General features: G+C 43.3%; 1 protein-coding gene across 1 annotated transcript; it reads right to left on the minus strand.

Annotated features, from left to right (window-relative positions):
• Window positions 1–21904: 21904 nt before the first annotated feature.
• LOC119281530 (potassium channel KAT3-like) lies at window positions 21905–24656 on the minus strand. The gene is made up of 9 exons (XM_037562029.1): window positions 24404–24656; window positions 24106–24321; window positions 23838–23993; window positions 23652–23709; window positions 23231–23548; window positions 22883–23122; window positions 22698–22796; window positions 22562–22594; window positions 21905–22451 (listed from the first exon to the last, which is right to left on the minus strand). The coding sequence occupies exons 1-9, from the start codon at window positions 24601–24603 to the stop codon at window positions 22254–22256; spliced, it is 1518 nt and encodes a 505-aa protein (XP_037417926.1). The 5' UTR covers window positions 24604–24656; the 3' UTR covers window positions 21905–22253.
• Window positions 24657–25558: the final 902 nt, after the last annotated feature.

Genomic DNA, 25558 nt, shown 5'->3' on the forward strand with positions numbered 1-25558 from the left:
TGAGCCAAATATCGAAAGATTCTCTTGACCGCCACATAGTGACTTTCCTTTGGTGCGGCTTGAAACCGTGCACACATCCCCACACTCAACATGATATCCGGTCTAGATGCACAAAGGTAAAGCAGGGAGCCAATCATGGAGTGATATACCTTTTGATCCACCGCTTTACCATTGGGATCGATGTCAAGTTGGCACTTGGTAGGCATTGGTGTAGAAGCCGGCTTGACATCACTTAGCTTGAATCTTTGAAGCATGTCTTGAGTGTATTTGGCTTGGTTGATGAAGGTTCCTTCTCTTCGTTGTTTGATGTCAAAACCAAGGAAGAACTTCAACTCTCCCATCGAAGACATCTTGAACTTGGAGGTCATGAGAGCGGCAAATTCCTCATTGAAAGCTTTGTTAGGAGAACCAAAGATAATATCATGAACATATAGTTGGCATACAAACAACTCCCCTTTGACCTTCTTAGTAAAAAGAGTGGGATCGATTTGTCCTACTTCAAATCCACGATCTTGTAGCAACTCGGTAAGGTGGTCATACCACGCACACGGGGCTTGTTTAAGGCCATAGAGTGCCTTATCGAGTTGATACACGTGATCCGGGAAGTAGGGGTCCTCGAACCCGGGGGGTTGCTTGACATAAACCAACTCATTAATGGGACCATTAAGAAAAGCACTTTTCACATCCATTTGTTGCAACTTAAAGTTGTGATGGGAAGCATAAGCAATCAACAAACGAATGGATTCAAGACGAGCAACGGGAGCAAAGGTTTCACCGTAGTCGATGCCCTCGACTTGGGAGTAGCCTTGTGCTACCAATCTTGCCTTGTTGCGAATGATGTTCCCATGAGCATCTTGCTTGTTCTTGAAGATCCACTTTGTTCCAATGACGTTGTGGTTCCCCGAAGGTCTTTGCACCAATCTCCACACCTTGTTGTACTCGAAGTTGTTTAGTTCTTCATGCATGGCATTGAGCCAATCCGAGTCTTCGAGCGCCTCATAGACCTTTTGGGGTTCAACACAAGAGACAAACGCATGATGTTCACAATAGTTAGTTAATTGTCTACGAGTGCTTACCCCCTTTCTTAGACTTCCAACCACGTTTTCCATGAGATGGCCTTGGGTGGTGAGTTTGGAAGCAATCTTCGCGGCACGACGCTCTAATTCTTCCTCGGGTGTGGAAGGAGGAAGGTTAACTTGATCATCTTGAGCGCCGTCTTAAGCTTGCTCGAGGGGGAGAACTTGACCTTGGGCATCATTTAGAGGTTCACCTCCATCTTGAGGTTGATCTTGCCCTTGGTCTTGTTCATGAAGGTGAGGGCCTTCACTTTGTTCTTCGGAAGCGTGTGGGTCTTGGGGAGGTGATGGTTCCACTTGAGTGGAGCATTGTCCTTCTCCTTCGGCCACAAGGGGTTTCTCAATGGGTAGGATATGACCAATACCCATTCTTCTTATGGCTTGGGGAGGAATTTCATCACCTACATCACAAGTACCACTTTGCTCCACTTGGGAGCCGTTATTTTCATCAAACTCTATGTTACACGTCTCCTCAATGAGTCCGTTGGACTTGTTGAGAACACGGTAAGCATGAGAGTTTGTAGCATAACCAACAAATATGCCCTCATGAGCTCTAGCTTCAAATTTAGACAAACGAACACCTTTCTTGAGAATGAAACACTTACACCCGAACGCCCGGAAGTACTTGAGATTGGGCTTGTTCCCGGTGAGTATCTCATACGGAGTCTTGTTCAAGCCTTTGCGGAGATAGAGCCGATTGGATGCATGACAAGCTGTGTTGATGGCTTCGGCCCAGAAGTTGTATGGAGACTTGAACTCCGCCATCATGGTCCTTGCCGCATCCATCAACGTCCGGTTCTTCCTCTCCGCAACACCATTTTGTTGAGGGGTATATGGTGCAAAAGATTGGTGCTTGATCCCTTCATCACTAAGAAACTCATCCAAGGTGTAGTTCTTGAACTCGGTGCCGTTGTCACTTCTTATTGTCAAGATCTTTGCATTGTGTTGACGTTGAGCTTCATTTGCAAAGTCGATGACGGTTTGTTGAGTCTCACTCTTCCTATTGAAGAAGTATACCCACGTGTATCTTGAATAATCATCCACTATCACCAAGCAATACTTCCTACCCCCAAGACTATCAAAGGATGGGGGCCCAAAGAGGTCCATGTGGAGGAGCTCCAAGGGTCTCTTCGAGTAGATGATAGTCGTGGGAGGGTGAGCCGTCTCATGAAGCTTTCCTTCGATACAAGCACTGCAAACACGATCTTTGGCAAAACTAACATTCGTTAGTCCATGGACATGGTCCCCCTTGAGAAGACTTTGCAAAGATCTCATATTGACGTGGGCTAAACGGCGATGCCAAAGCCATCCCACATCAACTTTAGCCATTAGGCATGTCACGGTCTTAGTGGGTTGCTCCAAGAAGTTAACCACATAGAGACCGTTCTCGACATGCCCAACAAAGGCTACTTTAAGAGTCTTGCTCCACAAGAGGGCCACGGTATCAATATCAAAGAAGGTGGCAAAACCCATGAGTGCAAGTTGACGAACGGAAAGTAAATTGAACGCAAGGGACTCAACAAGCATGACTTTCTCGATCGTTAGATCATGAGAAATGACAACCTTGCCAAGACCCAATACCTTAGAATGTGAGGCATCACCCCATTCGACATTGGTGGGCATAGATGGGATATTGTGCACATCCACCACCAAGTCCTTGCTCCCGATCATATGATTTGTTGCTCCACTATCGAGCAACCATGATCCCCCACCGGAAGCAAACACCTACAAGAGATCAATGCTTGGTTTTAGGTACCCATTGAGTAATGGGTCCTTTGATGTTAGTAACAAGGGTCTTAGGAACCCAAATAGACCATTCAATGTACTCATAAGGAGAACCAACAAATTTAGCATAAACATGTCCATCACTAGCACGGCACAACACATAAGAGGGGTTAAAGTCGCCGGCTTTGTTGGGAGAGATGGCGTTGCGCTCTTTGGATTCACCACTCTTCCTATTGTTCTGCTTCTCCTTAGGAGCACCTTCTCCCTCCTTCACAAAGGTTTGCGTGAGCGGAGGAGGTCGATTGGTCTTTCTCTTCTTCTCCTTGTTCTTCTTTTTGTTCTTGGACTTGGGTGCGAACCCAACTCCCTCCTTGCCCACAACTTCCTTTTGATTGCTCAAAAGGTCATTTAGGTTCTTCTCGCCTTGTATGCATGACACAAGACCTTTCTCGAGTTGTTCCTTCAACTTGGCATTTTCCTCCACAAGATGCACATGCTCACAACATGGGTTAGTAGCATTTGCATTATCAATTAAGACCATGTGAGGAAATGTGGCCTTTTCCTTAGTTAGCTTAACTTGGAGTTGAGCATGAGACTCCTTGAGGGCGGCATGAGCATCTTTCAAGACCTTGTGGGCCTTGTCAAGTACATCAAACTCCTCCGTGAGTCTAACATGATCAACCCCAAGTTTAGCCTTCTCGGAAGCTAGAACACGAGACACAACAAGAGCATGATCAATATCTTTCTTTAGTTTAGCATGACCATCGTTGTGTGACTCCTCAAGAGCCAAACAATGCTCACGCTCTTCCTCGAGAGCATTAGAGAGATTCGATATCTCATCGGCATAGTCACGACTATGACTTTCCATCTTAGTGATGGTTTCTTAATGAGCCTCGATCATGTCATTGGCTTCACCAAGTTGTTCCAAGAGAGCAACAAAGTGCTTCTTGGATTTGCCCTTGAACTTACTCATGAAGGACTCAAATTCATTGATCTCCTCATTAGACCCCTTACCATTATCAAGGTCATCCGTTGAAGGAGGGTTAGGAATGATGGTGGTTTTGATGTTGGGGGTTACCTTGTTGGTGGCCTTAGCCATGAGGCACTTGGCTGTGATGTTCTCGTTAGGTGCATCGAAGAGAGACACCCGAGGAGTTGAGACAATGGCAACGGATGCCATGGCCATTGTTTCACCATCTTCATCATCATCGTCATCCTCATGGTATTCTTCTTGAACCACCAACCCGCGAGAAGGAGTCTTCTTGGTGAAGTTGTTCTTGTTGGGGAAGGACTTGGCTTTGTCTTTTTGAATGAACTTGCCACCATTGTCTTCCCGCTTCTCGTATGGACAATCCGCAACGAAATGGCTGGCATTGCCACAGTTGAAACAAGTTCTAACTCGTTGCTTCCCCTTGAGGCCACTTGAGTTGTTCTTGTTGAAGTTGGGTCTTGTAGTCTTCTTACTCCAAAGCTGTCTTGAGGCTAGAGCCATGTGCTCATGATAATCATACTTCGTGTCCTCGGGGTTGCTCTCCTCATCTTCCTCCTCTTCTTCTTCTTCCACACTAACCTTGGCCTTCAAGGCAAGATTGGGCTTCTTTTCCCTTTGGGAACGGAGCACCGCATTGTCGGCGGTCTTATCCAAGATGTTCATTGCAACAAACTTATCCAACACTTCACCAGAGGTCATGGAGTGGAAGTCCGGTCTTTGGCGGATGACTGAGGACATGGCCTTGTTGTAGGGCATCATGGCCTTGAGGAACTTGCGCTTGATCCAGTTGTCATCCGTGTCCTTACTCCCATGATCTCGGAGTGCGACCGCAAGTTTGGTCACTCTTCGAAAGAGCTCACGAGATTCTTCATCCTCTTTCATTGCAAACTCATCGGCTTCATCTTGCACCACTTCATAGTTGGAGCGTTGAATGCTAGCACTTCCTCTGTACATACGCTCGACACACTTCCATGCTTCTTTAGCCATGACATGAGGTCGAAGATGAGGGAGATCTTCGGGAAGGATAGCATCTTGGATGATGAAGAGAGCACTCTCATTGAATTGATTGTCCACTTCTTCTCTAGGGGTGAAGTTGCTTGGATCATGAGGATAGAAACCTTCTTCAATAATTCTCCAAAGGTTAGTATTCACATGTTTTAAATGACGCTTGAAGCGATAAACCCAAGAATCATAATCTTCATTTTTCACATATTTAGGAGGAGGACCGGCATGATTCAAATGAGTAGAGGGGATCGGTCCTCTATACACCGGGGGTTCCACATGGGCAAAGATGCCGGTGCCATTTCTACCACTAGTAGAAGGACTCTTTTCATTGTTAGCTTCCCTCTTATCGGAGTTAGCATCCGTCACCTTGTTAGTGGGATCACCCACTTTCATTGGTGAGGTAGATAGTTTAAGTCCCTCTAGAAATTCAGTAAACATGCTTTTAACCTCGGTCGTCATGGAGGTTTTCAATGTGTCTAAAGCCACATTGAATTCCTCACGTGAGACCGAGGTTCCCCCTTCGGCCGAAGACGAGATGGGATTCACACTGGAGTGTTCCTCCGCACTGTCGTTGACGTCAACCATACTCTTCGGACGGCAAAGTCCTTAATAAAGAGACGAGGCTCTGATACCAATTGAAAGGATCGATATGGTTGACTAGAGGGGGGGGGGGGTGAATAGGCAACTAACAATTTTTAGACTTTTCTTTAACAATTTAAACCTTGCAATGAAATAGGTTGTCTAGATGTGCAACTACGTGGACAACCTATATGATGCAAAGACAATGAGCACACAAGCAAGCAATGGATATGGCACAAGTAAGCTTGCAAAAGTAAAGGGATAAGATAATCAAGAGTGGAGCCGGTGAAGACGAGGATGTGTTACCGAAGTTCCTTCCTTTTAAGGGGAAGTACATCTCCGTTAGAGCGGTGTGGAGGTACAATGCTCCCCAAGAAGCCACTAGGGCCACCGTAATCTCCTCACACCCTCACACAATGCGAGATGCCGTGATTCCACTATTGGAGCCCTTGAAGACGGCAACCGGACCTTTACAAACAAGATTGGGGCTATCTCCACAACACTTGGAGGCTCCCAATAATCCCGCGAAGCTTCACCACAATGGAGTATGGCTTCGAGGTGACCTCAACCGTCTAGGGTGCTCAACACCCAAGAGTAACAAGATCCGCAAGGGATAAGTGGGGGGAATCAAATATCCTGTGGTGGAAGTGTAGATCGGGCACTTGTCACCCAATCCCGAGTAAATCAACAAGTTTGATTGGCTAGGGAGAGAGATCGAGTGAAAATGGAGCTTGGAGCAACAATGGAGCTTAGAGATGGAAGAGGTGGTCAACTAGAGGTAGAAGACACCCCTTATATAGTAGAGGGAAAAATCCAACCGTTATCCACATGTTCAGCCCGCGACACACGGTACTACCGCTCCAGGGGCGCGGTACTACCGCGAGGCTATGCGGTACTACCGTGGCTGACCACAGTACTACCGCGACAGCAGCACAGGCCGGAACTAGCCTGACAAGGGGCAGTACTACCGCTTGCACGGTACTACCGCACCCACTTGCGGTACTACCGCTAGGCAGGAAAGTCACGGCCTGGGAAGGGCGCGGATGAAATAAATTACATCTGTGCCTACTTCCGCTGAAACTGAGGTGGTACAAAAATCCGACGCGGTACTACCGCTCGCGAGGCGCGGTACTACCGTGCGGGCGCGGATGTAAAAAATTACATCCGCGCCTACTACCGCGACACTGCGGTACTAGGTAGAAGGGCCACGGTACTACGACTCCTAGGGAGCGGTACTACCGTGGGCCTCCGCGGTACTACCGCGCTGGACGAGCGGTACTACCGTGGAGGGCGCGGATGTAAAAAATTACATCTGCCCCTACTACCGCACCAGAGCGGCACAAGGCCTGGGAGCAGCAGTACTACCGCTCCAGATGAGCGGTACTACCGCGTGTACTTGCGGTACTACCGCAAGTACAGCAGTAGTCGTCAGATGTCCGCACAACCTAGATAACAAAGGGAAGCTCCAAAATGCAGGGAAAGGAGGAACAAGTGTACGTGTTGATTCCACCCAAACCTTTCCGACGCGGACCCCCTCTTAATAGTACGGCTCTCCTATGACTCAAATCCACCAAAGAGAAACGTAGAACAACGCCGACTTCAATAGTCTCCGAGGGGCACCGAATCGTCTCATGCCTAGAGATGAAGTATCTGAGAAACTCAAGGCACACGATTAGTCCGCAAATGCATTGTCATCAATCACCAAAACACCTGAGGGATAAATATGCCCTTACAGTAAACAAATATTTGTGTAATTCAGAAAACATGCATGTGCTCACAAGTTTCAAAAAAATTGTTCGGGGCATTTCAAAAAAAAGTTTGTACAATTTAAAAAAGTTGTGTAGTTCATAAAAAGTTTTTATCATTAAAAAAATATGAAATATGTATCTGGCAACCGTGTGGCAGATTGCAAAACGATCTACCGCATCCAGCGCCGTCAGATCTGGCAACCGTTCGATCTACACCTCTTCCGTTCACGACTCCTACGCCTGAGCGCCCAGGCATGACGCCGCGAGCACGCATTTACTGGCCATCAACAGCTTCGATCGAACCACATGTTCTCTTGCACCCCTCGAGTAACAGCGCCTCCTCAAGTCGCCGCCATAGCCTGCTGCTCCGGCGAGGAGCTCCTTCCATGGCTAATACTCGCCGATGCAGGAGCTCCATCACCATCTCCATGGGATTCCTGCCTCCCCTGCAGCCCATCGACGACCACGTCCTCCACATGTCTCGGGCATAGTAGCCTCTGCTGCCCGATGTTCTGCTGGCCGAGCTTCTAGCCACGGCCATAGGCTCCGGCAAGCGCCGACTTCAAGATAGGACACTTGCATCGATCTCCTTCATCTTTGAACAATAAGTTGCGTGCTCAACTAAAATGGATTTGCAATGAAGAGATCTACGAATTTCATATTGAAGTCCACGCGATTTGTAGCCTAAATCAACAAGTATGATGGATAATTGGGAGTTCTTTGTGTTAGTTTTCAGTTTTCAGATACAGGTTTCGTTGGTTGGAGGTTGAAGACAATATTCTCGGTGGGCTTCAGAGAGAGAAAAGAGTTGGTCTGGGCCCAATGGTGGGTAGAGGCCTAGTTAGGAAAACTTAATGTTGGCTAAAGAAAACATGTTCTGTGGTTTTTTAGCTTCACTGGTGCATCATTTGTACTACATTTTAAGACCTAACGACTTACGTATAAATATCATGCTAACTTTGATCGAAGAAAGATTGATGTAGAAATATACCCTCGGTAACTTCTGTGTAAATATCATGATAATTTATATACAATTGATCTGATAATTTGCGTACAAACACCATGATAAATTTGACATAGAAAATTATTATTGAAAACAAACCCCGGTAACTCTATGCAAATAGAACGGTAATAATATGCACTGTAGACATGATAACTTGCGCAAAAACACCGCGGTAATTTTGAAGCATGGAAAAAAGTTATTATCGCAGACTTGATAATTTTACCCGCAAACATCGTGGTAATTTTGACCCGAGGAAAAAAGTGATCGAAAAACATAACCACGTTAACTTATGTGTAAATAAGATGATAATTTACGCTCCGCTGACTTGATAACATACATACAAACACCACAATAACTTTGACCCCAAGGGATGTACTACAAATGTGCCACCGATAATCTCTATGTAAATAACGTGGTAATATAAGCACCAATTTACTGATAACTTACATACAAAACATGATGATAACTTTCTAACTCAGAAAACTTTTTGTTGAAAAACATATGCTCGCTAATTTATGTGTAAATAGTACGGTAATATATGTGTCACATACCCGATAATTTACGTACAGAACACCGCGGTTCCATTGACCAAACAAGAAAAAGTTGTTTAAAAACACACCCTTGGCAACTTATGTGAAAATAACATTGGTAATATACGAATAAGCACCGCGGTAACCTTTTTTGCAAAGGGCAAAAGTTGTTGAAAAACATACACTCGATAACTTGTGTGTAAGTGCCATGATAATATACGAACTGCAGATCTGATAACTTGGGTATAAACACCACGGTAACATTGACCAAAAGGGGGAAAGGTGGTCGAAAAACATACCCTTGGTAAATTGTGTGCAAATAACATGTTAATACACAAACGGAAGAACTAATAACTTATGTACAAACACCGTGGTAATTTTTTCGGGGAAACACCGCGTTAATTTTTGACCTATGAGAAAAAAATATTGGAAAATTTACCCTAGTAACTTATGTGAAAATTGCATGATAATGGACAAAGTGAAACTTCATAACTGTATAAACATCGCGTTAATTTGAAACATGGGGTGTAGTATGTCAAAACTTCATGTGTTTTTGTCCTCTTTTTGTATGCTATCAGGCTTCCTTTGAAAACCATAATGTACACTAAAAACGCCGTCGTAACTTTCACGAAGGGGAAGGGGGTTGTTCAAACATACCCCCCCCCCCCCCCGCCCCCCGGGCGTGCACTTTAAATCTTGTGGAAAATTACGATGTTGCACATGTTAAAGTTATTGTGATTTTCACGTTGTAGTTACCGACCTTCTCATGATATAGTTACCAGCTTTATCATGTCATTTTTTTAACCAGGGGTGTTAATGTTTGAAGTTATCAGCATGCACATGTCATAGTTATCATGCTGCTCGGCCAAAGTTATCAAGCCTAAAATTAAGCTTTTCGTTGACATGGTAGAAAGAAGAAGGGTTCAAATTCCATTGTTTGCATACTATAGACAACAACTTAAGATGGGTGATTTGGTTATTAGTCATAGCGGGCACGCATTAGACCTAAGTTCAAGTCCTCTTTTAAGCACTTTATTATTTCTTTTTCTTCCCACCTAAATTAACTAGCATAAAACCAGGAGAGAAAAAAAACCGTTTTGAAAATAAAAATCGGGAGGAAAAAAAATCGGTGGTAGCCTCCTACAATCGAGCCGAGTTCAAACGCTCGTTTGATCGAGCGGAACGAGGCCTTCTATATGTGTCAGTTATCTATAAGGATCGGTGGTGTGGTAGTTTTGCTATCCACCACAGGTGTGCCAAATATGACAGTCCTAAAAAATATGTTTCAATGTGTATTCTTAAAAAAATTAACATGTATTTGAAAAATATATTAAAAGCATGTTTTTTTAATATTTTTAAAATGTACTGGATAAATGTGAAATATTTAATAAAAATATTTATAAGTATAAAAAATGTACAGAATGTATGAAAAAGTATATATCAAAAACGTATAAAAATATTAATCATGCATTTAAAAAAATTAAAGATGTGTAAAAAATATTCCTAATGTATACAAAATTATGTTCAATACATATGAAAAATGTAGAGATGTGTTGAAAAAACACGACAAGAAAACCAGTAATACCGACAAATAAACAAAAAAGCAAAAAATCAAAGAAAAAAGAAAGAAACAAAATAAAAACAAAGTATGAAAAGAAATAAAAAAACCCAAAAAACATATGAAAACAAAGAAAACCAAAGCAAAATGAAAAATGGTGGAAATACAAAAAAAAACATAGTAAACCGGATCTTACAATGACCAGTAGCAAACCTTGGTCAAACCTACGCGTAAAGAGTTGGGCCAGCCGGCTACTGTTGCCCACGGAGGATTCCCATTAGGAATCAATACAGACGCCATATAGCCCTGGTGCAGAATCCTACTCCGTCCAGAATTATTTGTCGCACAAATGGGTTATCTAGATGTATGCTCGTACACATAAGCCCATACTCATTTCTTAGAAAAAAGGCCCACGGTCTCATATGCATACCTCGGCTTGCAACAGGGATTCACGTCGCCTCGGTCAATCTAATGGTCACTTCTATTTGGCGCGTAGGCCGACAAATAGCTAGCTGGCGTGTACCCCCAACAGCGTAAGTTCCTTTTTGGGATTCCTTCCCCAGTGGTTTTGGAAGGGTCTTTTTTCTCGTTTATCATTTTTTGTTTTCTCTTTCCTTTTCTTTTTCCTTTTTTCCTTTTTCGCTTTTCTTTACTATTCTGTTTTTATTTTTCCTTTTATTTATTTTCTTTTCTTTCTGTATTATTTTCTTTTATTTTTGTTTTTTGAGGCTATCTTTCAAATTTGTGAACATTTTACCAAATTGAGAACATTTTTTGTAAATCATGAACAGTTTTTGAACTTGTGATATTTTTTCAAATTCATGAACATTTTCTCCAAATTCGTGAAGATTTTTTAAAATTATGAAAAAATCAAATTCATGAACATTTTCTGACAAAAATGAACATCTTTTTTTAAAACAAGCGACTTTTTTTGAATCCGCGAACATTTTTCTAACCGATGAACATTTATCGAAAATTGTGGGATGATAAGGGCGAGGGTCCTGATCTTTCCATGAGATGGTAATTATTGATTTGGTGGAGTCGACTTTGACGATCCGACTACAAACGTGCAATGATGTTGCATCTTAGTAATTGCTAAACCAATCTCCTGAGGTTGCTGACGATGCCGGAACCACGATCAGTCTGACCACGAAGGTCTATTCCCGAATGCAATCGAGGAACAAGCAAGAATATGACAATGCAATCTGAATATTATGAATATACATGAAGTATTAATAAGTGAGGATTTGAAAGCGTCTTAGCCTGGTCGTTGGACACAAACGAAGCACACAAAGTTGCAATGACTAACTTTTAACTAAACAAATCTCAAGCAAATAACTATTAGATTGATCTATTTATATAGGAGCAAGGGGTGGCGGCCAAGGAGGTGGGAGGATGTTCCAAGGCAACCTAAACTAACCATAGGTCGTATAAGGCCCATGGGTCCAAGTGAAGGTGACACAACACCTTTAGACTTGTAGTTTCTTTCGAATTCTGGTGCAGCGTCGGACAGTTTTAGCAATATCTCCATGCTCCGGACGAATTTGAAGATGAATCCAATTGGGTTGAAAAGTGCGCAGAGTAAACTTTCTAACAAAAAAGGAGTCTGGATGCAAAAGTTGTTGGCATTTTAAGTCAGGTATGTCAATGTAGTCCGAATCTGAGTCCACAACGCGGGGGACTTGGTCTCTATCTTCACTTGGGCCAAAGTGACGTTAGAGGACTTCTTGAACAACAACTAATCATTTCATTTAATGTGAGAGAACTTCTTGAACAACACCTAATTATTTCCTTTTTCTTTGTCTTCACACGTGGTTCGTACAAGTGTTCAACAATTCTATATTTAGGCTTGAAATAAAAATAGGTGAAGTATTTCGAATATTCATTTCTAAGCCGAGGCTCATCTGCACCGCGCTAAAGAGAAAATCAAAAAAAAATATTTTTTTAAAAAAACATTTTTTGTTGCGCGAGGTCCGCTCCAATTTTTAGTTTATTTGGACATCTAAGTAGCGCTCAACAAAAAAGATAAATTTAGGGTCTATAAAAAAGTTTATTGTTCATGTACTGTTCTGAACTGATTTGTTATTTTTTTGCTGAGAGCTACCCAGATGTCCAAATGTTCTGAAAATTGAAGCGGACCTCACGCAATAAATTATCAACCATGCAAAAAAAGGAAATTTTGATTTTTTTAAATTGTGAATTATTTTCTGACCGAGTGCATATGAGTCTGGGCACCGAATCGCTGCACTTGAAGTATTGTTTGTTTCGTATAACACAAATAAATTATTGCATAATTCTTATAAGAAATCATCTCACAAATATGCATGTATGCATTATTTTTTGTCTTATCCAAGGTAGCCATGTCCTCATCGTCATACCCTTTTTGAAAACAAAGCCGTCCTCGGCGTTGTTTAGTCTCAAATGTGGCTAACAAAAGAGATAAGGTGTACATGTTGTATATGTACTATATGTCATCTATTTTTACTTCCCTTAATTTTTCCACATGTGACACATTTATACGTGAGTAACTTTTCGTATGTCGTGAAATATAAAGCCAAATTGTTATCACAAGAAGTAGAAGGCATGCAAATATTGCCACTTAGCTTGCACATATAATTGAAGCTCTTATTCATATCAAAAGATCAACAATCCTCATTATTAAACCATCTCAAAATTGGTGAATAAACTTTAATAGTTTCATAATTACATGCTACAACATGCTGAAATAAGCAAACATGCAATAAGTCATTCAACACAAAATTGTCACCAAGATTAGAGTTCATATCAAAATGATGATGCATTGGCACAATTATTTCCATTTATTTCAAGCTAGCATGATCATCACTCATGATGTACATCTTATGCATAAAAAATCATTGTCTATGCTATAATCCCCAATGAAGTTAAAAGTAAAATTAGAGGCGTAAACACTTTGCAATGATTTCAAACATGTGATTTCAATTATTTTTATTTTCACATGTGATAAATGCATGGGTGAATTCAACACCATAGAATACAACGAATTAGCATGCAACATTGTAGATAACATGTCCTCATGGCTAATCAATTGTACTTGATCCAAATCAGATTTAGTCACCGAGTCGCATGGTTCTTTCTCATCAATAATTAATTCAATGGGTGCACTCAAAATTGTTGGTATTTCAGTTGTTTGATAACATGATACATTCATAATAGTAACATGTTTCACTAAAATAGGTGTTGTGCTCAAATCGATAGGTAACTCAACACATGATGTATTCAAATCAACTAGGCATTCATCATCCTCATGTAAATTTATGTCATCAATACCTTTAGTGTTACCTTGTCGCAATGACTTAGGTGATGTAGGTACGCATGATGGTAATGTACCACAGATTTGAGGCTATTTCGTGCTCACAATCTGAGGAGTTGCCGCTCTAGCAGGTGCATCGAGGGAGGATACAACTAGTGGTGGTGATCATGAACTGGAATAGTAGTTGCCGTAGTCTCCCAGCGCATCTTTGTGCATTTGTCTCTCAAAGGTACAAGCACAAACATATCATACCGGCAATGCAACACAGAATATAATGAAATATTGCACGAATCTCATGGTTCAAACCACGAAAAAATCTATTATGTGTATCATCCTCAGATAGATCTATGTCACAATGATGTATATTAAATTTGAACTCTTGGTAGTAAGCATTAACAATGTTACTGCCTTGTTTTAATTCTTCTAATTTGCGAAGCAATTCACGATGATAGTAAGCATGAACAAATTGATGTCTCGTTATAGCTTTCAAAATTTTCCAAGTTGTGGGTTGGTTATCAATGTTTTTCTTACGGTGTCCACTCCACCAAATAGAAGCAAAACCAACAAATGCTCGAGTGGCAGGTCGTACTCTCTCAAGTTCGGAAAAATCATGGTGAGTAAAAACTTGTGCTACTTCAAGCTCTCAAGCTAGATAAATAACATGATTAAATCTACCCTGAAATGGCGGTAAAGAGATGACCTGACCATATGCTTGTGTGTGTTGTCGCACCTCTCGTGGTGGTGAAAAAGTGTCCGTCGTTCAAGAACTTCTATCTCCGGAACCTATCATGATTAGTAGAAACAAGAAACAAAATTCGAGAATAATGTTCCTATGAACTACTAGGATGTGGTGGTAAATCGCTCATGGTAAAGCAAATATCAATGTCTTACAAGTTCTTACCATGCAGCAGGTGATGACTGGCAACCAGCGGTGTTGAATAACTCCGAAGATTGAGTAAAGTGATTGTCGGGTGAACGTATAGTAAATATATGCTTGTGTGTGTTGTCGCACCTCTCGTGGTGGTGAAAGAGTGTACGTCGTCCAAGAACTTCTATCTCAGTAACCTATCATGATTAGTAGAAACAAGAAACAAAATTCGAGAATAATGTTCGTATGAACTACTAGGATGTGGTGGTAAGTTGCTCATGGTAAAGCAAATATCAATGTCTTACAAGTTCTTACCATGCAGCAGGTGATGATTGGCAACCAGCGGTGTTGAATAACTTCGGAGTAAATATATAGTAGCAAAAGATTAGCAATAATCAATTCAGAGATGCGATGTTGAATAAACGTTCAACAATGATACTGTGCCGGCCTAGGCTAGACCGGACTAGAGACGCGAGTCAAGAACACTAATAAGGTTATGACATAGCACAACTAGCAACAACAAAGGATATGAATAGCTGTGAACATCAAGATATAAGCAAAGATCACAATGACAGTAAAGATAATGATGGGAAAGAAGCTCCAACCAGTATGTACCAAACACTCTCTCTCCAACTTTCCTCTATTAAAGTTTGTGCCAATTTTCTAATATTTTTTCTCAAAAGTGCTACTTTCTCAAGCTTTCCAATGCAAAAAGAGGCAAACAATTCTAAAACCGGCCTAAAACTTTAACAAACTGTTCACGAACTTCGGAGGGTAAAAAGACCAATTTAGAAGCCGATTTTGAGGTGCCAAATATTGAACAATCTTTTGTTACTATTTAGATGCGGCTCGTCACTAGCTTTAATTTAAATACTCGTGAAGCCAAAACAGACTTCATATGAGAAAGATATGTCTATTTTATTGAAACTGCCCAAAACAGATTCCAATCCGAATTCAGTTACTAGATTGAGTCTAGATAGATCTGAAATATCTTTTTTTTCTTTTTCTCTCTCACTTTTTTTTTTACTTTTTTTCTTCTCTGCTTCAGCCTGATAAGCTCGAACCCAAATCGGAGAAGTGCATCTTCATAGGATACTCTAAAGAAACTATTGGGTACACCTTCTACCATAGATCCAAAGGCAAGATCTTTGTTGCTAAGAATGGGTCCTTTCTAGAGAAGGAGTTTCTCTTGAAGAAGTGAGTGGGAGGAAAGTAGAACTTGATGAGGTAAATGTACCTTCTCTCAATTTAGAAAGTAGCTTATCAGAGAAATCTGTTCCCGTGATGCCTACACCAACTTGAGAGGAAGCTAATGATGATGATCATGAAACTTCTGATCAAGTTAGTACTGAACTTAGTAGGTCAACCAGAGCATGATCCGCACTAGAGTGGTATGGTAATCCTGTCCTGGAAGTCATGTTACTAGACCAAGGGGAACCTACGAACTATGAAGAAGCTATGATGAGCCCAGATTCCGACAGACGGCTTGAGGCCATTAAATCTGAGATAGGATCCATATATGAGAACAAAGTGTGGACTTTGGTGGACTTGCCCGATGATCGGCAATCTATAGAGAATAAGTGGATCTTCAAGGAGAAGACTGACGCTGATGGTAATGTTACTATCTACAAAAGCTCGACTTGTCGCAAAAGGTTTTCGACAAGTTCAAGGAGTTGACTACGATGAGACTTTCTCACCCGTAGCGATGCTTAAGTCCGTTTGAATCATGTTAGAAATTGCCACACTTTATGATTATGAAATATGGCAAATGGATGTCATAACTGCATTCCTTAGTGGATATCTCAAAGAATAGTTGTATATGATGCAACCAGAAGGTTTTGTCCACTCTAAAGGTGCTGACAAAGTGTGCAAGCTCCATCGATCCATCTATGGACTGGTGCAAGCATCTCGGAGTTGGAATATACGCTTTGATTAGGTGATCAAAGCATATGGTTTTATACAGACTTACAGTGAAGCCTGTATTTACAAAAAGTGAGTGGGAGCACTGTAGCATTTCTGATATTATATGTGGATGACATATTATTGATTGGAAATGATATAGAATTTCTGGATAGCATAAAAGGATACTTGAATAAGAATTTTTTTAATGAAAGACCTCGGTGAAGCTGCTTACATATTGGGCATCAAGATCTATAGAGATAGATCAAGACGCTTGATAAGATTTTCAATGAGTACATACCTTGACAAGATTTTGAAAGAGTTCAAAATGGATCAGTCAAAGAAAGAGTTTGCTACCTCTTGAGCACTGCGTTGGTTTTCCCCGAAGAGGAGAGGATGATGCAGTAAAGTAGCGTAAGTATTTTCCCCAGTTTTTGAGAACCAAGGTATCAATCCAGTAGGAGACCACGCACAAGTCCCTCGTACCTACACAAAACGATAGCTACTCGCAACCAACGCGATTAGGGGTTGTCAATCCCTTCACAGTTACTTACGAGGGTGAGATCTGATAGAGATGATAAATAATATTTTTGGTATTTTTGATAGATAGATGCAAAGTGAAAAGTAAAAGGAAAAGTAAAAACAAAGCAAGTAAATAAAGCGATAGAGATTGATATGATGAGAATAGACCCGGGGGCCATAGGTTTCACTAGTGGCTTCTCTCAAGAGCATAAGTATTCTACGGTGGGTGAACAAATTACTGTTGAGCAATTGACAAAATTGAGCATAGTTATGAGTATATCTAGGCAATGATCATGTATATAGGCATCACGTCCAAGACAAGTAGATCGAAACGATTCTGCATCTACTACTATTACTCCACTCATCGACCGCTATCCAACATGCATCTAGAGTATTAAGTTAAAAACAGAGTAACGCCTTCAGCAAGATGACATGATGTAGAGGGATAAATTCATGCAATATGATAAAAAAACCATCTTGTTATCCTCGATGGCAACAATACAATATGTGCCTTGCAACCCTTTCTGTCACTGGGTAAGGACACCGCAAGATTGAACCCAAAGCTAAACACTTCTCCCATTGCAAGAACTACCAATCTAGTTGGCCAAACCAAACGGATAATTCGAAGAGACTTGCAAAGATAACTCAATCATACATAAAAGAATTCAGAGAAGATTCAAATATTTTCCATAGATAATACTGGATCATAAACCCACAATTCATCGGTCTCAACAAACACACCGCAAAAAGAAGATTACATCGAATAGTTCTCCACAAGAGAGGGGGAGAACATTGTATTGAGATCCAAAAAGAGAGAAGAAGCCATCTAGCTACTAGCTATGGACCCGAAGGTCTGAAGTAAACTGCTCACACTTCATCGGAGGGGCTATGGTGTTGATGTAGAAGCCCTCCGTGGTAGATGCCCCCTCCGACGGAGCTCCAGAACAGGCCCCAAGATGGGATCTCGTGGATACAAAAAGTTGCGGCGGTGGAATTAGGTTTCTGGCTCCGTTTTTGATCTGTCGGGGGTACGTAGGCATATATGGGAGGAAGGAGTACGTCGATGGAGCAACAGGGGGCCCACGAGGTAGGGGGCGCGCCCAGGGGGGCGCCCTCCACCCTCATGACCGCCTCTTTTGTTCCTTGGAGCAGGGTCCAAGTCTCCTAGATCACGTTCGGTGAGAAAATCACGTTCCCGAAGGTTGCATTCCGTTTGGACTCCGTTTGATATTCCGTTTCTTCGAAACACTGAAATAGGCAAAAAACAGCAATTCTGGGCTGGGCCTCCGGTTAATAGGTTAGTCCCAAAAATAATATAAAAGTGGAAAATAAAGCCCAATATAGTCCAAAACAGTAGATAAAGTAGCATGGAGCAATCAAAAATTATAGATACGTTGGAGACGTATCAGAGTTCTTGCATGTATTGTAAGGTGTGAAGTTGAGTAAAGAATCAAAACCGACCACGGCAGAAGATAAAGAGAGAATGGAAGTCATTCCCTATGCCTCAACCATAGGTTCTATAAAGTATGTCATGCTGTGTAAACCTGTTGTGTACCTTGCCATGAGTTCGGCAAGGGGGTACAATAGTGATCTAGGAGTAGATCACTGGACAGTGGTCAAAATTATCCTTAGTTACCTTAAGCAGGACTAAGGAAATGTTTCTCGGTTATGGAGGTGATAAAGAGTTCACCGTAAAGAGTTATATCTATGGAAGATTTGACACTGATCTAGATGACTCTAAGTCTCAATCTAGATACGTATTGGACGTGGGAGCAATTAGCTAGAGTAGCTCCATGCAGAGCATTGTAGACATAAAAATTTGCAAAATACATACGTATCTGAATGTGGCAGACACGTTGGCTAAACTTCTCTCACAAGCAAAACATGGTCACACCTTAGTACTCTTTGGGTGTTAATCACATAGCGATGTGAACTAGATTATTGACTCTAGTAAACCCTTTGGGTGTTGGTAACATGGCGATGTGAACTATGGGTGTTAATCACATAAAGATGTGAACTATTGGTGTTAAATCACATGGCGATGTGAACTAGATTATTGACTCTAGTGCAAGTGGGAGACCGAAATAAATATGCCCTAGAGGCAATAATAAAGTTGTTATTTTATATTTCCTTATATCATGATAAATGTTTATTATTCATGCTAGAATTGTATTAACCGAAAACTTGATACATGTGTGGATACATAGACAAAACACCGTGTCCCTAGTAAGCGTCTACTAGACTAGCTTGTTAATCAAAGATGGTTAAGTTTCCTAACCATAGACATGTGTTGTCATTTGATGAACGGGATCACATCATTAGGAGAATTATGTGATGGACAAGACCCATCCGTTAGCATAGCATTATGATCATTCAGTTTTATTGCTATTGCTTTTTTCATGTCAAATACATATTCCTTTGACTATGAGATTATGCAACTCCCGGATACCGGAGGAATGCCTTGTGTGCTATCAAACGTCACAACATAACTGGGTGATTATAAAGATGCTCTACAGGTATCTCCTAAGGTGTTTGTTGGATTGGCATAGATCGAGATTAGGATTTGTCACTCCGAGTATCGGAGAGGTATCTCCGGGCCCTCTCGGTAATACACATCATAAGAAGCCTTGCAAGCAAAGTGACTAATGAGTTAGTTGCAGGATGATGTATTATGGCACGAGTAAAGAGACTTGTCGGTAACGAGATTGAACTAGGTATAAAGATACCAACGATTGAATCTCGGGCAAGTAACATACCGATGGACAAAGGGAATTACATATGTTGTCATAACGGTTCGACCGATAAAGATCTTCGTAGAATATGTAGGAGCCAATATGGGCATCCAGGTTCCGCTATTGGTTATTGACTAGAGAGTTGTCTCGGTCATGTCTACATAGTTCTCGAGCCTGTAGGGTCCGCACGCTTAACGTTCGTTGATGCTAGAGTAGTGTTGAGATATTTGATGAGTGGTAACCAAATGTTGTTCGGAGTCTCGTATGAGATCCTGCATGTCATGAGGAGTCTCGGAATGGTCGATAGGTAAAGATTTATATATGGGAAGTCATATTTTGGGTTCCGGAAAAAGGTGCAGTTTTTTCGGTATTGTACCGGGAAGCTTCGAGAAGGTTCCGGAGGGGTCTGAAAGTCCACAAGTGGGTTCATCCCGACCCAAGGACTAGCATGGGCTGTGGTGAGGTGCCTTGTCCTTATTGGGTTAGGCGCACCAAGTCCTCAAAAGCCCACATGGCTAGGGAAGACAAAAAAGGAAGGAGTCCTAGTAGGAATAGGATTGGACTTGGAGTCCAAGTCCTCTCCCCCTTAGCTACGCCCTAGGGCTTGGAGGGGCTGTTTCCCACACCCCTCCACCTATATATAGAGGGGAGGGGGCGCCCCAAGAGGATACACCAAGCCCTTGACCCCCCTCTCTCCCCCGTTACTCCGTAGTTCCACCGCCTCGTCCCGGCGACGCTTAGCGAAGCGCTGTCGGTGCTCCACCACCACCATCACCACCACGCCGTCGTGTTGGTTGTGATCCCATCTAGTTCTCCTCTCCTGCTTGCTGGATCAAGAGGGAGGAGACATCATCGAGCCGCACGTGTGCTAAATTCGAAGGTGTCGTCCATTCGGCACTAGATCAGTTGGATCGTGATCGGATCGCGAAGAGTACGACTACATCAACCGCGTGATAAATGCTTCCGCTTAGCGATCTACAAGGGTATGTCGATGCTCTCCCCCTCTCGTTGCTATGCATCTCCTAGATAGACCTTGCATGAGCGTAGGATTTTTTTTGAAATTGCATGTTACGTTCCCCAAACTCTCATGTATTGGGAATATTTGGAAATTTATAGAGCTGGAATAAGGTCAGGAGGTGCCACAAGGGGCCCACAAGCCTGGGGGCGCGTCCCCTGGGGCATGCCTGGCAGGCTTGTCGCTGCCTCGTGGCATTTCAGGTCTTCTCCTGGGAGCTTCTAGGGTCTCTTCTGGTCCAGAAAAAATTGTCTCATAGAGTTTGGACTCCGTTTGATACCGATTTTCTGAAAAGCCAAAAATAAGCAAAAAAACAGCAACCGGCACTTGGCACTAGGTTAATAGGTTAGTCCCAAAAATGATATATAATTGCATAATAAACATCCAAGATTGATACTATAATAGTATGAAACAATAAAAAATTATAGATACGTTGGAGACGTATCAGCAAGTACCCCTAGTCCAGCACACCATCACCAATAGAAGAAGTTTTTGGCAGTGAGACTAGAACTTTACCCCTTTTGTTATCTTGGCCACTTGATGTACTTTTGTGAGCTCCTGAATAAGTAATGAAAGATCATTCAACACCGCTTTGTTATCAAGGCACAAAATCTACATATATCTTGAAGTCTTGAGTGAAAATATATATAGTCCAATGCAGGTCGTCCAGTCACTAATTTTTATGGCAGGCTCTGAGCTTTTGCCCTCTTCCCATGTTACCACGCGTTTTGATTCCATTTTGGGGCGTGTTCACGTCCAACTGGAAGGTTTGTTAGGTTAAGTAGTGCAACAAGAATCTCGCTTGTGAGTTCACTTCTTATCTACTTATGTAAACTTAGGGCCTGCTCTAAAAAGCGCAAGCCAAATGGGGTAGCCTCATGATGTTCCACGCCATAAAAAACTTAAATCTGTTGTACAATTCCTTGTTTTTCGTGAAGCACTTCACGGGTGCTCCAAAAACCGTTCAAAAAGTTCTCGTGGGAGATTTACACAACACCGCTACTGGTAAGTGGATACCACCACCACCCCACCCACCCACCCACCCCTTGCGCGCGTGGCAGAGCAACCCCTGATAGACCTTTCTCACTAAAGTTCTCAACTATGAAAACAGGAGCTAGCGGGAAGACAAACAAGATAAACGGTTGTATGTTAAAGTGCAACTCCTGGGTGAAACTGCTTTAAAGTGGATTTGATGAAATGGGGCTGATTTTCACGGAGTGGAGTCGACAACCTTTATGTGATTACAACTTCGTGCATGGTTGTGTGCATTGAGAACTGGAGGGTGATAAAAAAAACAAAAAAAGAACAAAAAAAAAAAAAGAACTGGAGGGTGATTAGGTGAATACATGTTGTGAGTCATTGCAACGACGGTGGTTGGCCTCGATATCATTGGTAGCACCGTTATCTTGTACCCAATTACATGGTGCAAATTAACTATGTTGGAGTACAATGAACAATTATTTCACTCGTTACACCCGTTAAAGTCATAATACTATATACATACGGGGTCTTGGACACTTAAACTGTTGTGCTAAATAGAAAGTCGCGTTCTTCAATAGGCGAGAGACCGTCTCAAGGATTCAGCCTTTGTCCAGTCCCCAGATCATTTTGGTGTATCCTTTCATAGTTCCATACTTCAATTTTGGTATATTTGAAGTACACAAAGCCAATACATTCATTCCGTGTATACCTTGATAGGGTGCACGTTACTTAGACGTTTACTTGCTCAAGATTGATCCTGATGATTTCGCCGTCTTCTGCATTTTCCTGGATGATATCCATCAGCTTGGGCCTACTGATCCTTAGAACCTGAGATAGCTTGGTCGTCCGGAAAGTGAACGGCTGTGGCTTGTTGCACAGTACCCCAATCTCCCCTAGCAGTCCTCCCTCAGTCGCCTTTCCATAAACCTGAAAGGTGCACGTTATCAGTAAGTACGTTAAGTACTTGAGGGACCAACTTTGCAGTTGCACTCTGCATTGCATGTTATTTGGTCAAGTCATGAACCCGGGAACAGTACCTGCTCTGTCCCATCTAGGAACGCCACAATATCCTGTCAATGAAGATGCACGTTGATTAATGATACGCAAGCCCTATAAGGTGTGTGAGTTCAAGATAATTAACGTTGTAAATCCATAAGATTCTACTGTACATACCACTTCTCCGGTCACAAGAAGGTGTAGGTCCGATGGGTACTCGTTCTGCAGTATGATGTCTTCCTTTGGGGCGAAGTACTCGGCCGCCATCTCCGTTACCTGCTAGTTGAACCAAATTTAATGCTCTATCTGCGAGTACCCTTCCATTCCTACACCTTCAACCTAAGGCTTTACAAGTTTCTCACCAGTTGTTGGATGAAGCTTGGGGAGACTCCCCTGAACAGGTAGGCGCCCTGAACCACCGGGAAGAAGAGATAAAGCGATATGCTCGATCTCATCGCCTTGGGGAGGATGTCCAGTGTGTCCTGCTGCTTGAGCCCCTCTGCCTTGAACCTCAGGCATATGTGGTTCAGCATCTGCTCCTCTATCTGCCGCGGTAGCTGGTTCCTCGCCGCGAATTCCGTGGCAGCCTGAACCATGTCCCTCTGCACTTTTGTCATGCACAAGCCATGATCACAACCCAAATATGCATGGGAGCAGTGCAGTAGTATGATGCTAGTTTGGAATGGATGGTGGATGCATATAGTACGTACAAAGTCTCTGGTGCGGCTGGTGCTGTGGACGACGAGGTTGGTCATGTTGCCGATGAGGTAGGCGGTGAGCCAGAGGTTGAAGAGCATGTAGGAGATGCCGAAGAGCATCTCCCTGGCGTTCTGGGCGTGCAGGTCGCCGTAGCCGGTGGTGGTCATGGTGGTGATGGACCAGTAGAGGCACGTGACGTAGCGCACCGACAGCCCGTCCTCCCTGAAGTCCGGGTGCGCCGCGCCTATCCAGGTCCTCGCCGGGTCCGGGTACCTGTCCGCGATCAGGTAGTTGATGCACCCGGCGCAGTGCACCGCGAACAGAGTGACCTGCATATATCATCCGTGGCGCATGCATGCATGCATGAGGAAGAACTACTACTGCACGGTGACGGTGGTACTACAGAGAAAGGAAGAGAGAATCTGGACGTACCGAGATGAGCTTTGTGCAGCGTATCACGGCGTAGTTGAAACGGATGTCCTTCTCAAGCCTACGGAAAGGAATAACAGAATCATTATTGTTAATTAAGTTGCACGTACTGACCGGTGACCATTTTTAGCTTGGTATATATGCAAAGTGCACAGTGCTTAGCTACATATACTACTGTACTAGTAGTACCTTGCAAATAAGGAACTGACTCTGCGCAGCCGCCAGAGGCGAAGCACGTTGAGGAACTTGAGGCCGAGGCTGTGCTCGTGCCTGGTGAAGAGGTGGGTGATGGAGCGGAATGGAACCGTGGAGCAAACGTCAAAGATGAACCAGGTCGACAGATACCTGCAAACCAAAAGAAACAAGGCAGGATCTACAGGTAAATACAGTAGTGCATTCATGCGTGTCTGAGAGACTAACGTCTCGACCCTGAGGAAGTACGTAGTAGCAGTAGCACCTGAGTGCGATCTTCTTCGGATCGTCGACGACAAGGTAAGACTTGTTGTCGACGTAGGGCACGAAGAAAGTGAGCAGGATGTCGACCGCGAAGAAGCCGTTCACGACATTGTCCACGACAAAAGGCGCGCGGGGCAGGTACCTCAGGAACGCGAACTCCAGCGGGCATATCCACGCCGAGTACACCACCAGCAAGATCAGAAACGTCTCCCACACCCTGCACATCAACGATCGATCCATCACCGCCTATATATCTAACAGCACGCGACTGAGTGAAGCAATCGTGCGTGCTTCCGTACCTGTAGCGCCGGCCGTAAGGCGAGACCAGGTACTTGCTGAGCTTGCCGGCGGTCGGCTGGGTGGCGGCGGTGGCGCCCAGCGATGGCAGGAGATCGTTGGGGACGTTGCAGCCGTTGAACTCGCCGGTCCTGTCGCCGTCGTAGCATGGGAAGCACCGCGTCACCCGTGACCCCGTGCGAGCGCAGGAAGAACGTGCCATTTCGCTCGCTCTCTCGCTCGCTCCTGGAGCTGGACTGTTGGTCCGTTGCTAAAGGCAGAGCGCGGAGAACTGCAGAGGGATGCCGCGGCCGCGCCGCGTATTTATACCGGCCGGAGCGGCCGAGCGCGCGCGAGCCACCCCTTCCGTTTCGCGCTACGTTTTGCGTGGCTCTGAGCTGACCAAAACGGTTGTATGGAACGGGAACTTCTTTAGGAATACGATAACTCGCCTTTGGTCTTGTCACGGGGTGTCAGGTTTCCCATTGGGCGTAAATCTCAGTTGCAGGCAGTTATGATGTTAAAGCGTGCCATGACAATCAGATTAGAAAGGCACCTCATGAAATTTGTTGTTTGTCTTTTTTGCTAAGGCTTAGAAGATGCTATCTCTTAAGTGGCACAAATAATACCATGCAAGACAGGAATTACAAGTTGGCCAATCTCGTCACGTCAAATATTAGGTAATGTTTTAGCTTTGCGCATTTGCTATTCATCAGTTGCCTCAAAATCCAATTTGTGCTGGTCAATTTTGCCCGAAGCCCTGAGGCGGAGACAAGGACTCAACATCGAGGCACAGGTAGGAGGCGAGGCTGAGCTAGGAGCAACCCAGAGCCAGGGAAAACTTGGTAGTGGTGTCGCCCGTGGAGGGGAGTCGAAGGTTCATGGGTTCAGAAGAGGTGCAGGGATGTCGCAAACAAATGGAGATCGTAGGGGCTATCGAGGGATGCAGGGCCGATGGAGGCATGGCGGAAGCCCTAGCTTGGATTGGCTGATGCACCAAGGCGCGAGCGGCAGATGGCACGGTTGGTGAGTCCAGTGATGCAAATGCATAGGGTACAGATGTAGACTTTTGGAAGTAAGAATATCGATCCCATAAGGAGCTTAGAAAATGGTTTTTGCATCTTGTAGAGGTTTATTGAAAAGTTCGTACAAGCTATTTGCGATCCAAAGCAAAAATG

Source organism: Triticum dicoccoides, chromosome 3B (assembly GCF_002162155.2).
Source record: "Triticum dicoccoides isolate Atlit2015 ecotype Zavitan chromosome 3B, WEW_v2.0, whole genome shotgun sequence".
Taxonomy (NCBI): Eukaryota; Viridiplantae; Streptophyta; class Magnoliopsida; order Poales; family Poaceae; genus Triticum; species Triticum dicoccoides.